We start from the raw sequence: 16,188 nt of genomic DNA, 5'->3' as shown, positions 1-16,188 counted from the left end.
CATGTACCTAGGCGGTCCCATAATGAATTGGCCTAGCTATGAAATAGTCAACAAAATGAGATGAAACCAATTTTATTTTTCTATGTAATCTCCACTAATATAAACACACTTTTAACATCTGAGAACTAACATCTCTAAACCTTCATAACAGTGACTTCAATCTTTGTCTTCAAAATGACTAAAGACGGCCGCCTGCAACTCTTCATCGTTTGAAAATTTCCTTCTTCTTAAGCCCCGCTTTAAATTTGGGAACAAATAATAGTCCGATGGGGCCAGGCCTGGACTATACGGTGGATGTTCCAGTACCGTGAACCCGCATTCACAAACTGCAGCCTTCGGAACACCGGCAGTGTGAACGGGTGCGTTGTCGTGGAGCAACAGGACGCTTTAAGACAACTTGCCTCCGCGCTTCTCCTTAATCGTGTCTCGCAGTTTATATAGTAATGAAGCATAATATTCGCCGTTTACGATTGTATTACGTTTTTTAAATTCTACCATCAAAATCCCTTGAGAATCCCAATAGATTGTACACAAGACATTTTTGGTGGATTTTTGCACCTTTGCCTTTCTAGATGGCTTTTCACCCTTGTAACACCATTCCATTGACTCGCGCTTGCTTTCTGGATCATGATATAAGACCATAGTTTCATCACCAGTAAGTAGCCGCTCGATTACATTCTTTGGGTTTTCGTCCCAAACACCTAAAAACTCGGTTGCACAGCGCATTCGCTCCTGTCTTTGGACAGCTGAAAGAAGTTTCGGAACTCATCTTGCACTAACTTTTTTCATACGAAGATGGTCATGGACTGCACGATGGATGGTACTTTTAGAGAGCCTAAGTCTAGCTGCAATTACTCTAATCTTCAAACGGCGGTCACTTAAAACCTCCTCTTCGATTACAGCAATAGTTTCAGGAGAGAACACTTTCACCGGTCGACCGTCATGGCCGAAGTCTTCGACCGTTTCTCTCCCGAAGCGAAACTCTTTCACCCAGTTTCTTACTGTGCTATACGAGGGGAAAGACTCCTTGTACACATCATCTAATCGTTCTTTTATTTAGGCGGGAGATAAGTCTTCATTAAACAGAAACTTGTGACGCTTCGATATTCGGTTTTCGACATTTCCAAAAAACACGCGAATCTTGATGTTCAAACCACTGCTGAGCTGAGACTACGCTTTTCATGTCGATGCATGTTAGTATATAAAGTAACACGATAAACGTACTGTCCGATATAACATAACATGTATCGATATGTTGCTTAGAACTATATCAGGCCAATTCATTTTGGGACCGCCCACGTATATCACAATATGGTACATACATATATGATTTAATACCATTGATTTTAAAAGAGCCACCCTTCAATTTAATTTCTAGCTTTATTAGTCATTTAGAAAAAAAAATAGTATGTTGTAAGTTGCAAAACGTGGTTACAGTATTACAATAAATGAACTAGATTTTATTGTGCTGCACTGACATCTGAACGACACAGATAACTTCCCTATTTTAACCAATCAGCATCAACATTCAAAATGACCATACATGGACCTAGGACCTATTTCGCTATGATAAGTGAGATCTATAGAGCGTACTTTGACTTTGCTCGGACTTAAGACAGAGTTAAAATGAGACAGATTTATATAGAGTACATAAATCTGTCTCGTTTTAACTGTGCCTATCTGGAACTTATAATACTTATCTTTGACAAATCAAAGGCATTTAAGGCTAGGTGCATCATTTTCGGTGGGACGATTCTCTAACTGGATGCAAGGAATTGTTAAAAAAAAAAAATTGGTTGTCTATAAAGTCGGTTTACTGAAGATAGTTGAACGTGACAACAAAGGCCGATTGTGCTTCTTTGTCGCTCGTTCCGCGCTCTCGCTTGCACTTCAAGCCTTACATGGAACGCCTCAGAGCGAGGTAACGCCGCATGAGTCATGTTTTTTCGTGCGTGCAGCCGGCTCTATCGAATTATAAGACGTTGTCACGTCAAAAAAAACACCCAAAAATTTTAAAATATTAAAAAATGTTTAATGTCTTATTATTTTACGCATTTCCAACATATTTATGATATCTTTTGTACATAGTATACATATTCATCATTGTCATTTGTCCGACCGATCCCGCAAGAGCCCTCCTCAAGAAAGCCATGGCGTAGGTCGAATCCGACACTTGTATGAGCAAAGCTATGGAGTTTTCTATGTGTTGTCTGACGACTTTCGGCGGAGGGTTATTCTCCAACCAGGTGCAAAAATCGGCGACCGCGTACGCCGAAATTCGGGAGACGTGTGCTTTTCGCTTGCATATCGATTGGGTTAATCTGAAAATAGAAAACGTTTTTGAAAAGTGAAAACTTCTTTAGGCGCGTTGGACGATTTTGGGATGGGTAAAAACTACAAGGAAGCTTCAAGATCGCATCACCGACATGCTTGTCTAAAGAATCCGTATTTCATAGCTTTAAGTTTTCACTTCTTACAGTCCTCACTTTTTTCAGACAGCCAATTTAATTGATTGTAAAAGACACAAAAGTGTTGGAAAATTAGGTAGACACTTATTTTTCAGCTTTTGCTCTTTTGAGATAATGTGGCTAATTTTGTTTTCTCTTAACAAAATTAAACTCAAAAGTTAAAACAAAATAAAAATCATGTCTAAATCTAGTGCTGTCCTTTTCCACAGGAAGCATTAGAGAAGTATTTTAAATACTGTTGTTTTTGTGCATATCCTTTCATTGATTATTTTTAGTTTTTTGGTACAAATGAAATAAAATACATAATTTCGAGTGGTGACAGCCTAGTGGTTAGGACGTCAGCCTTCTTTTCAGGAAGTCAGGGATTCGATCCCGGACACGCATCTTTAACTTTACGGAGTTATGTGCGTTTTTAAGCAATTAAAGATCACTTGCTAACGGAGAAGGATAACATCGTGAGGAAACCTTTATGCCTGAGAGTTTTTCAAAGGTGTGTAAAGTCTGCTAATCCACACTTTGACAACGTGTCGGATTTGGCATAAATCCTTCTCATTCCGAGAGGAGATCCGTACTCAGTAGTGGGTCGGTTGGGTTGATCATGATGATTACATACTTTTCAATAGAATGCGCAATCTCAACTAGCTTGAGTTCCGCAGCTTTGTCCGTTTCACTCAGCGACGTGGATCTCTCGCACAGGCATAGGACTAATGCTTTGTAACATTGTATGTAACAGGGCCATCTGAAAATAGCAATAAATAAATCCATACTAATATTATGAATGCAAAAGTGTGTCTGTCTGTCTAGTGTCTGCTATAGGCTGACATACAGAAATGTAAAACCCCATCTGTTCAGTCGATTTGGATGAAATTTGGAACAGAGGTAATTTTTTTTTTAATCCTATACAAGTTAGTCTGTGACTATGATCCACCTGGTGGTAAGTAATAATGCAGTCTAAATGGAAGCGGGCTAACTTAACGTATGGAAATTTCATTAAATTTGTAATCCTGCTCGGTTTCTTTGTGGCATCGTACCGGAACGCTAAATCGCTTAGCGACGCGGTTTTTATGGTAACTGGCCACGGCGGACGCCTCCAGAACAAACTAGAGACAATATAGAAATTATAAATTCCCAAATTGCCGCTGACAGGAATCGAACTCAAGACCACCTACTGATAAGACAAAGCATTCACCACTGCGCTAGAGAGATCATCAAAACGAATTAATGAAAGGTAACACAAAGAATAGTACATTACCTATCTTCCAATAATTCCTCCCTTGATAGTAGCAAATTGTTTAATATGGCAACACAGCCGTCGTATATGCTAACGAATCCTTGCCAAGTGATTTTACACTTTATATCTATCGTTTTACGACCGAGAATGTAGTGCATCAGATGATGTACTTCAAATATTGAATCTAGGAATTTGTAGTCCAGGGAAATCTTGAAAAATAAAATTCAAGTCAACAAAACATAGGTTAACTAGAAATTTAGAGTATCTGCATCTTTTTCTTTTTAATATTACTAAAAAAGGATGGAATATGAATTTTAAGCTTTAAGTGCTACTCTACTAAACAATAGGCTCACGACTGGCACCTAAAATCACGAGGATAGACAGTTCTAAATTAAAATAAGATTATCCTTGTCTTATTACATTTTTAAGAAAAAGATGTGAATACTCTAATATTAAGTTGATACAACAGAACACACACACACACAATTGTACACATATCTCTCAACAAAAAGGTCAGGTCGAAATACATTGCTATCCCTTTCATAATACTCACTCCAGAAAAGGATAGCATTACATTTAGGCCTGTCAGTTTAGTTTAAGGATTGTGCAAAGAATTAGCTACAATATTATGTTAATTAAGTATCAACATGCTTAGAATCAGTGTTTTTAAATTAACCCACGTTGAAATATAGTGAGAACCCCGCCAAAAGGACCAACTCCTTTTGGCGGGGGTCTACGATTTCCATGTCATGTGTGTGCATAGTAAAAAGAATGCTACCTTTTTTGCCGCCAAAATAACTTCAGACAGTATGTCCAAGTCATATCTTAATAACTCACAGATTGAGTCATCTATTTTGAGAATTTTTAACGATTCATCTCTTCCGATGCTTGTATTTTCTTCAATTTGCATTTCTTGGTCGCCATCTTGATTAATATCTTTTTTCCCGCCATTTTGCACACAGTCGTAGTGTTGCTGCATCCAAAATTTGATATTTCTGGTAGTTCTCGCAATTAGTTTCGTCATGGCAACACATTTGAGTTCTATAATGTTCGCTTTAAGACAATTTTGCCAAAGATATTTGGACACTTTTCGGGCAGTTAATTGTTGATTTGTCGTTTCTGTATTTTTGAGTATTATTGACGGTTTCTGGAAAAAAAGAAAGTAAGAAGTTTATTCAAGGCACATTCTAAACAAGTGTAGCTTGGTTATCTTGATGTGTAGTAAGACGTGTAATTTCCAAATTGCACAGGCTCAAAAGAGTAAAAAAAAGGTATGGGACATGATCGACATAGGAGTCTGCCATTTTTATTTTTTGCAAACAGCGGCCACGCATAAAACCTGCATTACTCAATAGCTGGCATCAATACAAAACAGTATTGTATGAGACAAAATCTTTCAAAATGTCACGTTTCCAAGATATAAACTACTAGCCGATGCCCGCGACTTCGACCGCGTGGATTTAGGTTTTCCGAAAACCCGTGGGAACTCTTTGATTTTCCGGGATAAAAAGTAGCCTATGTGCTAATCCAGGATATTATCTATGTCCATTCCAAATTTCAGCCAAATCCGCCAAGTAGTTTGTGAGTGAAGGTGTAACATATACACACACACACACACATACAAACTTTCACCTTTATAATATTAAGTGTGATCAAAGTTGTACTGGTAGCTAGACTGTTGTAATGATGAGTGATGACTCCATTCTGGCCATTATTTTGAAAAAGAAATGGCAGACATGTAGGTAGGCCAGGCTCCCCATACTAAAATATTCAAACCCCTTTTGAGGCCTTGTCTGTCATCAACCCATCACCGGCGCACTACTGAGCACGGATTTTCCCTCAGAATGAGAAGGATTTTGACTATAATCTACCACGCTGGCCAAGCGCAGGTTATAGACTAGCACCCATATTTTTACTGTTACTATGAGGTCTCATAGTGCGCTCGAACGCACAGTGTAGGTTCCACCAATCAGATGACTGTACCACATCAATTTACAATGATCTGATTGGTGGAACCTACACTATGCGTTCGAGCGCACTGTGAGACCTCATACTAATGATTGTGAATACGGCCGTTAAACTCTCCGTATGCAAGTTTACTCACGATGTTTTCCTTCACCGTTAAAACAAGTTATATTTAACTGTTTAAAACATACGTTACCCGAAAAGTTAAGAGGTGCGTGCTCGGAATCAAACTCCCGACTCCATAAATATGAGGCCGACGTATTAACCACTAAGCTATCACAGCTTACCTTCAATAAAGCCAAATTCGCGAGATCACCAACAAAATGCGTACTAAAACATTCAACTGAAGATAATTCGGCTAAAAACTTCAACACTATAGCAATTTCATCAAAACAGGCACTGCTAACTTTCCCCTTTCCCCCCTCACTAAATATTAGTAACAATCGACTTTTAATACTAAGCCAAATTTCATGGAATAGTTTATCTTTGTCTTTAAAAATTGTATGTGCTTCCAGTTTTTTTATGTATCTTAATGTGACATTGATTAAGTGTATTGATATTTCTATATGCTGGTTCTTTGATGATGGATTTTCTATTGCTTGTATCTGAAAAAAAAAACATTACTTTAATACAAGCCAAGCGATTTAGCGTTCCGGTACGATGCCGTGTAGAAACCGACAAGGGGTACCGGGTTTAATAAAAACTGACACGCCTTCCAAGTTAGTCCGCTTCCACTTTAGACTGCATCATCACTTACCACCAAGTGAGATCGCAGTCAAGGGCTAACTTGTAACATTAAAAAACCGGCCAAATGCGAGTTAGACTCGCGCACCGATGGTTCCGTACTCGGGTATTTTTTCCGACATTTTGCACGATAAATCAAAAACTATTATGCATATAGGTTTTCTTGACAGACACGACAGACAGACAACAAAATGATCCTATAAAGTCCTTTTGATTTGAGGTACGGAACCCTAAAAACATGATTTAAATCAGAAATGAGGAGATCTCTAGGATAACCAGAGTAACCGACATAGATTAACGGTTTGCGAAGCTGAAGTGACAATGGACAGCTGGCACATAGTTCGAAAAACCCATAAATTTTTTGGGGTCCCAAGCTGCTAGAATGTAGACCTCGCACCGGAGAGCGTAATATTGGAAGAAAGCACACAAGGTGGACAGAGTCAAACGCAGAGAACCGCTGAATTCAGGCGGCGCAAGACCATGGCGTGTGGTCTACAAGAGACCTATGTCGAGCAGTGGACATCTGTCAGTTTGGAAGTCTCTACAAGAGAACTATGTCCAGCAGTGGACAATGGACATCTATCAGTCGACGATGACGATGATGATATACAAGGAACCAAAAGCTTAATTTGCTATAATCCGCCAACATAGCGGTGGTGTCGCATGCCGCATGTTGCACCATACAGATTTCTTTGGTTCAGTGGATTATAGCAAACTAGCTGATACCCGCGACTTCCTTCGCGTGGATGTAGGTTTTTAAAATTCCCGTGGGAACTCTTTGATTTTTCGGGATAAAAAGTAGCCTATGTGCTAATCCAGGATATTATCTATCTCCACTCCGAATTTCAGCCAAATCCATCCAGTAGTTTTTGCGTGAAGGAGTAACAAACATACACACACACACACACACATACAAACTTTCGCCTTTATAATATTAGTGCGATTAAGCTTTTGGTTCCTTGTATATCATGGACTTCCGCAAAATATCGCCTGCTTCTATTTAGATGATGATGATGACCTACATGCGTTGCATTTGCAATACCTCTTTATATGAACACTCGCACGCCACCTATGGAATGTTGATAGTACTATTTAATTTTTTTTCTCTCTCGTCTGGCTTTACAAAGATTAGCCAATGTCAAGTTTGTAGTAAATTGTAACAAGTTAATTAAACTATACAAGTATGGACCCCGTCTGCGCCGTTGCTCGCCGACATACGCACGGCACCCCCTTAGAGCGCTTTCCAGTCAGTTTTAACAAAAAAAAAAAAAAAACACACCAAAAGGCAGAGCACGCCCGCCAGCTAACACCAACACAGACGAAGTCCTGATGGTACTATACTATATCAGAAAAGCGCTAAATAATAGAGAAAGAGCCCGTGGGGAGCTTCGTTATTTTATAAAAGCTGAAAGTCTCTCTACGCATTGTCCCCAACATAGGGAGGAACGAGCGACTATGAATTTAGGATCATAGTGGCTTTGGCAGATAACATGTAACAAAGGTATATAAAATCTGTCATCAAAGTATAGTATATTTTTTTTTAGTATTTTCATTTTATACTTTGGCGCAAAATTTTATACACAATTGTTACCTGTTATCTGCCAAAGCCACTATGATCCAAACTTCATAGTTGCTGATCGTTCATACCTATGTTGGAGACAATACATATAGAAACTATCAGCTTTTATAAAATAACGAAAGTCTGGCCCTCACGGGCCCTTAGTCCATAACTTGTTATTGATAAATACTCACAGCTCTTTGTACGAAGAGTTCCAACCCAAGTAAGACACATTCCATATTCTTCAATTCTAGTCCATCATTTGATTCGCAATATTTCAACAGTGTCAACGTATAAGCGCCCATTGCGTTCAGTGTTGCCACTGTATTCTCCGAAACTACCACACTATCATCAGTGCTGCCCGCCTCATCGACTAAAAAGCTACTGTTTTTACTGAAATCGATATTTTTAAACGAATCTAGCATTGCTTTATTTAGTTTTTCTTGTAAATTTGCTAGGATCGATCTGTACGCACTTGTCGTTATAGCTTTTTTCTCTCTAGCTATTAAAGGTAGTATTATACAAATGATTTGAAAAACTGGTTCTTTAAAGTATTCAATACTAGACAGTGTACCCTTACTTTTATGATTGGTTAATAGAATTTCGACGATGTTTTTTACGATTTCTGAGTCAGTTTTCACTTTCTTCACTGCTGTTTCTAAGACACTTTTCAGTACAAGTGTATTGTTAGGCGTTTTATTAGTCAACTTCAATAAATCGATCAAAGTATTGTTATCAAAATCGAATATAAAATCGACTGAGAATATTTTGTACAAATCTGGATATTTAGGACTCAATTCGTAAATACTCTGCAATATATAATCTATTTTTTTTCTCAATTTTTTAGTCTGGCAACACTTCTTTGTTATTAGCAAAACAAAGATGGCCGTCAATTGATAGTTTTCTTCCATGTAGTGTATTTGTAATTGTTTCAAAACTTCAATCAAGTTCTCTATTACATCTTGATTTTGTATCAATGTATTATAGAAATATTCTTTGATATTGACTTCTTTTGTGAAAGAAGTAACATCAAAATTGGTTTTGCTAAGTGCTTTGGATAAAACACTAGTATTTTCAATACAATCGCATATATTTTTAGTAACTTTTAATAGTATTGTTTGTAATATTACTTTATTACCAGTTATTGCGTTGGTATTAAATATTTTCATATCCGGATCATGTGTGCCAGATTTTAGTAATAGTTTTGATAGTTGTTTCGATTGATTTCTATCCAGATTTCTGAATAAGTTGCTAGTTATGTAGTTATCGTACGCAAGTATTTGAGGGTGGTCTGAGATTTGTTTGATTATATTTGTCTTTGTCTCGGATAGTAAGTTGGATGTATGTTCGTCAGTGTTATCAGTTGATAGCAATTCGATTGTCATTGTTTTTGTCAGAAGTATTTGGATCTGAAATAAAAATTTAAAATAAAAATTTGTTAATTTTTTTTGAATAAACGATTTTTAGCCTTATCTAATTCCTATACAAATTATGCCCGCGTGGAATGGTGCCAAGGATACTGGCTGCATTTCCACGCTGGACAGCCAGGCTGATCCGTTGCGCAAAAATGTACCAGCTTTTCTTTGTACTAATTTGTTAATTAGCATTATAAACGCACATCATCATTATCCATCATGGCTCACTACTGAGCACGGGTCTCCTCTCATAGTGAGAAGGGTTTGACTACAGTCTACCACTCCGGCTTAGTGGGAACTAGAGGATGCCCGCGACTTCGTCCGCGTGGACTTAGGTTTTTCAAAATCCCATGGGAATTCTTTGATTTTCCGGGATAAAAAATAGCCTATGTGCTAATCCAGGATATTATCTATCTCCATTCCAAATTTCAGCTAAATACGTCTAGTGGTTTTTTGCGTAAAGGAGTAACAAACATACACACACACACAAACTTTTGCCTTTATAATATTAGTGTGATTGGCAGAGAACATTATGGAGAACTTTCAGCTGTGCAGTAAAGTGAGGTCTATATCTTAACCATCAGGTTATCACGGCTTATAAATTCTCGAATTAATTAAAAAAAAACACTTCGTAAAAGTCTACTAAAGAACTGGCTGACCCACTCTAGCTTAGTCTATGGATTAAGGATGCACGCGTCTCTGTACCAAAAAGACGATGTCAGCAGCTTTAATCCGCCTGGATTTAGGTTTTGAAAAATCCGTTGACTGATTCCGTGGGAATATTTCGATTTTCCGGGATAAAAATAGCCTATGTCTGTCTCCGTAACAAATTTCATCAAAACTGGTTAAGCAGACAAACAGACACTATTTCGCATTTATAATATTCGTATGAATTTCTTACCCATATCAAATTCGCTTCTTCTTCTTGTATCTTCGACGCAAAAGAAATCCATTTCTCTTTGCACAGAAATGGGAGTAAATTGTTATCCACAATCTTTAGTTTAGTGTTGCTATACTTAAGATTCAATAGTTTCAAGTGGGAAAAGCTCAAATTAAGTTTCAAAAAGGCCAGAACTAGCACTGGATTCTGAAATAAAGTTTTTTTTATACAATACATCTTTTAGGTAAGATCCATCTTTCTCTATAGGGAAGGCCTATGTCCAACAGTGGACGTCCACAGGCTGATGATGATGATGAATACATCCTTTAGTTAATAATTACTTAATAATAAATAAATAAAATAAAGAAGATTTTATCATTTCAGGCCTTGACCCATATGGGGTTTGTACAATATTTAAATAGGATGTAGGGGCGGTATTCAATGAATGACAAAGCATAGAAATATTAACCATAGCATAACGAAATGTCTACATTGGTGGGTGGTGCTTATAAACTCTACCACTTAAGACATTCAGAACAAATAAATCAGTCAGTAATGGATGGGACATCTTTCCATCCCCTTCCTCCCTACATTGAGGTCCTGTTGCATGTGTGTGTGTGTGTGTGTGTGTGTGTGTGTGTGTGTGTGTGTGTGTGTGTGTGTGTGTGTGTGTGTGTGTGTGTGTGTGTGTGTGTGTGTGTGTGTGTGTTATAGGTATAGCGTGTAACTGAGGAGGCTCCGGCGATAGTGGAGCAGTGCGGGAGGGTAACAGACAGACAGACACAAGTTGCAAATCACTGAGCTCTCGCGTCACGTCATCACACCCCTCCCGCATCGCGCAGGAATCTTTTTTTATTCAGATACAAGTTAGCTCTTGATAGCAATCTCACCTGATGGTAAGTAATCATGCAGTCTAAGATGGAAGCAGGTTAACCTGGAACAGGTATGGCAGTGTTCATTAAACCCATACTCCTTTGGTTTCTGGAACCTACTCAGTTATGCATTATCCTTTTCAGGTTATAAGCTATCTCTATTCTTCAGCCAAATCAGTGGTCATTGTGGCGTGAAGGAGTAACAAAAATACAAACTTTCACATTTATAATATTAGTAAGATTATAGACTAATAGAACTATTGTTTATTTATCCTTATTATAGAAATGGGTTCGAATTTGAGGGTAATTAGAAAAGAATTCGCATTGAATCTTCTTTGAAAGTCAGTTAATACTTACATAATTCAACTTCAGAATGCACTCTCCAAATTTATTCAAACACTGGTCTTCAAAGTTTTGGAAAGCCGCCCAGAACTCCTCGGCTATATTCTGTGGGACTGTGTGGTCGGCCATCTTGCTGTGACGTAGGACACTCGACAAGATGGCGGCCAGAGTTTCCGCTAGCGTTATTATTGATGGACCTATAATGTAAAATTAAACACATAGAAGTTCATAAAATGTTAGACGTTGGGGTCTCAAGATGCTATAATGGCGATCTTTACCAAAAAGCGTTGAAATTTAACTACGTGGATAGCAACTGGATTTAAGTTTTCAAATATCTTCTGGGAACTCTTTGATTTTTCAGGATAAAAAGTAGCTTAGGCCATACCTGGGATGCATCATGCAAGCTATCACTACACCAAATTTCATCAAAATCGGTTACTAATTGGCAGTGAAAAGCAAGCAGACAGACATACTATATTAATATGAATATGGATATATAATTAATCTTTTCTTTTTCTTTCAAAACTAACAAGAGTACTGATTTTTAGGGTTCTATACCTCAAAAGGAAAAACGGAACCCTTATAGGATCACTTTGTTGTCTGTCTGTCTGTTCATCCATCTGTCCGTCAGTCGTGTCTGTCAAGAAAACCTATATGGTACTTCCCGTTTCTAAGTTAGCTAAACAAGTTCAAATACATACTAACGAATCCTTCTTCAAGCATCATTAGACAGCTCTCTTCAAAATCCTTTTGTAAACTCACCAACAGATCTTTACTCTGTCTGAATAACAATTCCGAAGTCAACTTGCCATACATTTCAACACATTCTGGAGGGAAAATATCTTTTCCCGTAATTATTTTCGCTTTAATCGTTTCCACTTTAATCTCGTCAAAATACTCGGTAATATTATTTGTAGCTTCTTTCAGTTTCTGTTTTAACTCAAACTGTTCAATATTACTAGCTTCTAAGCTTAATTTAAGATGTGGTATCATTTGATTAAGAAAATCTGTACCGTGGCTCAATTTGAACAAAGTTTCCAGTAAACAATTCATCATTTCTATATATGAGTTTAAGAAATCAGCATTATTTTTCGTCGCTGTCATAATGTGTGGAAGAATTTGATCCATTTTTTGTTCTACCAAACTCGGATCTAATTTGATTGCTGTTGTAATTATTTTTAGCGTAGTTTTATCCATCTTTCCTTCTAATTTTAACTGTCCTAGCATTAAAGTTTGTAGGAAGGACATGAACGTCTTTTTGATTTCTACTTTAGAAATCTTTTCACCTATCGTGTCAGTCAAACGTACAGTAATATCAACTTCATTTTTTAATAAAACTTCAAGCATATTCAAGAAAATAGTGCGTTTTATTTTATCGTCGTTCTCTACGAACATTATTGGTGGCATTTTCATAGCTGGGATTAAATAGTTTTGTGGCATGTTCAAAACGCTTGCAGCCATTATATAGAACGCAAAAATTATACGGCTTTCGTTCCGAAAACACGATACGAATATGTTAATAAAACAGTTTAAAAATTTAGGGTCTTTTTGTACTCTACCATTTGGAAATGTGAAGAATCCACGCATGATTGTGACAACGATTTGCATATTTTCACTTTTGTCTGATGATATTTCATCTACATTGTCAGTTTTGATCATATGATTGAAGAAATGTGCAAAGGTCTGCTTCTTAGTTAACGGAAAGAGTATATTTTGACATACATTTATAACAGCGCTGTGGCATTCCGTTTTAAGGTAGCTGATAATTTGTTCTATGCATTCACCAAACATAAATTTTCCAATAAATTCCACTTTCTTTTTTGATCCCTTATAATAGTCTATTATGTTATTCAAAATAGTTTGAATTTTCTGGATATTTTCACTATAAATGGGGTGTAAAGTTTTTAATAGAGTTTTGGTTATAAACAGGAATTCATCTGGTAGACAGTTTAACTGTGGGGCAGTTTTCTTGTTTGTTAAAAACAATATAATGTTGCCTATGTCTTTGTCATGTAATGTGCTGCTATGAAGATATCGGGTCACAACCTGGAATGTATAAAAAATATACTTAATATTGTATACTAGATGGTGCTTGCAGCTTTGCCAGCGTGGATTTAGGTTTTTAAAAATCCCTTTTGATCATTTGAAAATCCCCAAAAAAAAACTTTTGATTTTCCAGAACAAAAGTAGCCTATCCGCAATAGCCCATCCCCGGGATGCAAGGTATTTCTGTACCTTTCGTAAAAAAATTAAACATGTGATCCTTTAAAAATCCTGTGGGATCACCAGGATTGAGGAATGCAATTTCTTACAGCATCAGGGTTGAGGAGTTGGGTCTTCGAGGTACAAAGTCTTTACTTGGTATAGATACCTTCAATATGAATTTATAACCGACAGTTTCTAATTCCCATCAGTTTTGGTGGCCCCTGCAGCATCAGGATTGGAGCTATTGATTGATTGATTGGAATTCTATTAATTATAGTTAGAAAACAAGTATAAATGACACACATCGTGTAAACCTTTGCGGTTGCTCAGTGTCAAAAGCAGACTTGTACTTACAATATTCCTTTTGTTGATGATAAAGAAGATAAAGTTGAAAACTAAAATGCAACTACTATTGTCTTAATAAACGCTGAAGTATAATAGTAAAATCGTATTTCTGTCTCTTGGTATATTTTAATGTTACATCTATATTTATGAACTCAGAATTTTTTCCTTTTTCATTTGATATCCCACTCCAAATAGCAAAAAAAAATTTCGAGACCCCCACTTTTTTTGATGTTACATCTGTTAGGTCAATTTTTATCGTATAAAATGTAGCCTATGTCACCCAGACTTTTACGACGAATCAATTGACACCACATTCATCAAAATCGGCCCAGTAGTTTAGGCGCTACGATAGAACACGGAGAATCTGGATACAAATATACATAGACTGCTAAAATCATAACACTTCCTTTTGGCTTTGCCGTAGTTGGGTAAAAAAAAGGTAACTCACCTTGATTATTTTATACTTCAGCTCATTAGTGAAATCAGTATCTCCATTTAACCAATCAAGTATATCTTTCAGCCCTCTACTAGTGATCTTATCACCGTGTATCAAGTCATTCACCCATTCTGCTACCACACGTTCCTGAGGTACGGTGGGGAAGTGATGTGATTGGAGAACATTTCTTGCTAGCCTGATACGCTTTGGCAGAGGTATGGCATCGTCGGAGAGCCGACGTTTTAGTTCTGTAGAGTAAAATAGATTTATTTCATTTATCACCTTTACTAGACTGTAATAAACATGAATAGATTGACTCTGAAGGGTTGCCAATGCCCACGACTTTGTCCGCGTGGATTTAGGTTTTTCAAAATCCCATGGGGACTCTTTGATATTTCGGGATAAAAGTAGCCTATGTGCTCTCCAAATTTCAGCCAAATCCGTCAAGTAGTTTTTGCATGAAGGAGTAACAAATATACACACAAACTTTCGCCTTTATAATATTAGTGTGATTAAAAATTAGTTGGACTTAGGTTTTTCAAATATCTCATGGGAACTCTGATTTTCCAGGATAAAAAATATTATATGTGTTATGTATACTTTTGTATGCAACAATGCCTATTTTAACTGAAAAATGTTTGTCCGTAAAGAATAAACCTTTTAATATGTATATTACACTGTTATTTATATTATATGTAATAAGTATTTCAAGCAAGCGGTTAAAAATATAATGTTAAGGATGTGTTTAGGTTAGAAAATGTGTTGTTTTGTTTACACTATTAGAGGTTATTATTTATCTTAATGTACATTTTATTTACCTTTTAAAGGAAACTGATTCATGTTGTTGCTTAATTACTTCATATATATTTATAGATTAGATATTTCTTTTATATTAATTAATTCAAATTATAAAAACTTTGAAAATTCAAAATACTTCGTCGTATTATTTGACAGCTATTGACACTGACAGACTGACAGTACACTAGTGACGGTTGACACCGTTGACACTGACACTTCGTGGTCTGTGACACGCTGACGTTTTTTAACTGGCTTTCCGGCACTGGGTCTAGGCCTTTTTAAACAGTATAAGTGCTTTATTTTTGGAAACAAAAAAAAACCACTCTCGCATTATAATTATTATAAACCTATTTTAAGTTTATACCTTCTGGACGGTTCATACCTTTTTCTGCTTTAAATTTTTTAACTGCTTTTCAAAAAATGCACAGTTAAACCAAAAATCAACCAAGTTACTACGGAGCTTCTATTAATCGAAGCTACGAAGCAGGAACGTCAAATGAGATGGTTGGCTAGGTTGGCTATGATTCAGTGTTGAATACTGAGTTAGAAAAGGTACAACGCGTTGCGTAGCCGTGTAAAAAGGTAGGTACTTTTGAAGCTACTGAGTGCTACATCGTCGCACGCGGACTTAGTCACCTAGTTATTTACGTTACAAGTATAAATAAAAAATTTATAACACCCCCGACTAGTGAAGGTTACAGTAACTAGAAAGGAGCTGATAACTTTAAACTGCTGAACCGATTTTCTTGGATTATAGCTAAGAACCCTCTCGATCAAGCCACCTTTCAAACAAAAAAAACCTAAATTAAAATCGGTTCATTAGTTTTTGAGCTACGATGCCACAGACAGATACACAGATACACACGTTAAACTTATAACACCCCTCTTTTTGGTTCGGGGGTTAAAAAGTATAGTTTTCGCTGAACGTA

General features: G+C 36.8%; 1 protein-coding gene across 2 annotated transcripts; it reads right to left on the bottom strand.

Moving 5' to 3' along the window:
• Nucleotides 1–2,010: 2,010 nt before the first annotated feature.
• Nucleotides 2,011–15,412, bottom strand: LOC123878215. Of its 2 annotated transcripts, XM_045925336.1 has the most exons (11): nt 15,280–15,412; nt 14,474–14,709; nt 12,177–13,521; nt 11,491–11,672; nt 10,283–10,468; nt 8,161–9,375; nt 5,952–6,269; nt 4,478–4,846; nt 3,721–3,908; nt 3,082–3,207; nt 2,011–2,321 (listed from the first exon to the last, which is right to left on the bottom strand). In XM_045925336.1, exons 1-11 carry the CDS (start codon nt 15,299–15,301, stop codon nt 2,048–2,050), a joined length of 4,461 nt encoding a protein of 1,486 aa, XP_045781292.1. In that variant the 5' UTR covers nt 15,302–15,412; the 3' UTR covers nt 2,011–2,047. The 2 variants fall into 2 exon arrangements, with proteins under 2 accessions (XP_045781292.1, XP_045781293.1); XM_045925337.1 differs by lacking the exons at nt 2,011–2,321; nt 3,082–3,207 and having other exon boundaries at nt 3,741–3,911; nt 4,480–4,846.
• Between the last annotated feature and the right edge of the window lie 776 nt (nt 15,413–16,188).

Source organism: Maniola jurtina, chromosome 25, assembly GCF_905333055.1.
Source record: "Maniola jurtina chromosome 25, ilManJurt1.1, whole genome shotgun sequence".
Classification (NCBI taxonomy): Eukaryota; Metazoa; Arthropoda; class Insecta; order Lepidoptera; family Nymphalidae; genus Maniola; species Maniola jurtina.
The sequence above is the reverse complement of the archived record's forward strand: the minus strand, read 5'-3'. Positions and strand labels throughout refer to the sequence as shown.

Coding starts and splice junctions, on each gene's coding strand:
- LOC123878215 (XM_045925336.1), bottom strand. CDS start 15,301: ATGAATCAGTTTCCTTTAAAAG. Junction 13,522..14,473: donor TGAAGTATAAAATAATCAAG/GTGAGTTACCTT, acceptor TATACATTCCAG/GTTGTGACCCGATATCTTCA. Junction 10,469..11,490: donor GCATTCTGAAGTTGAATTAT/GTAAGTATTAAC, acceptor ACTTTATTTCAG/AATCCAGTGCTAGTTCTGGC.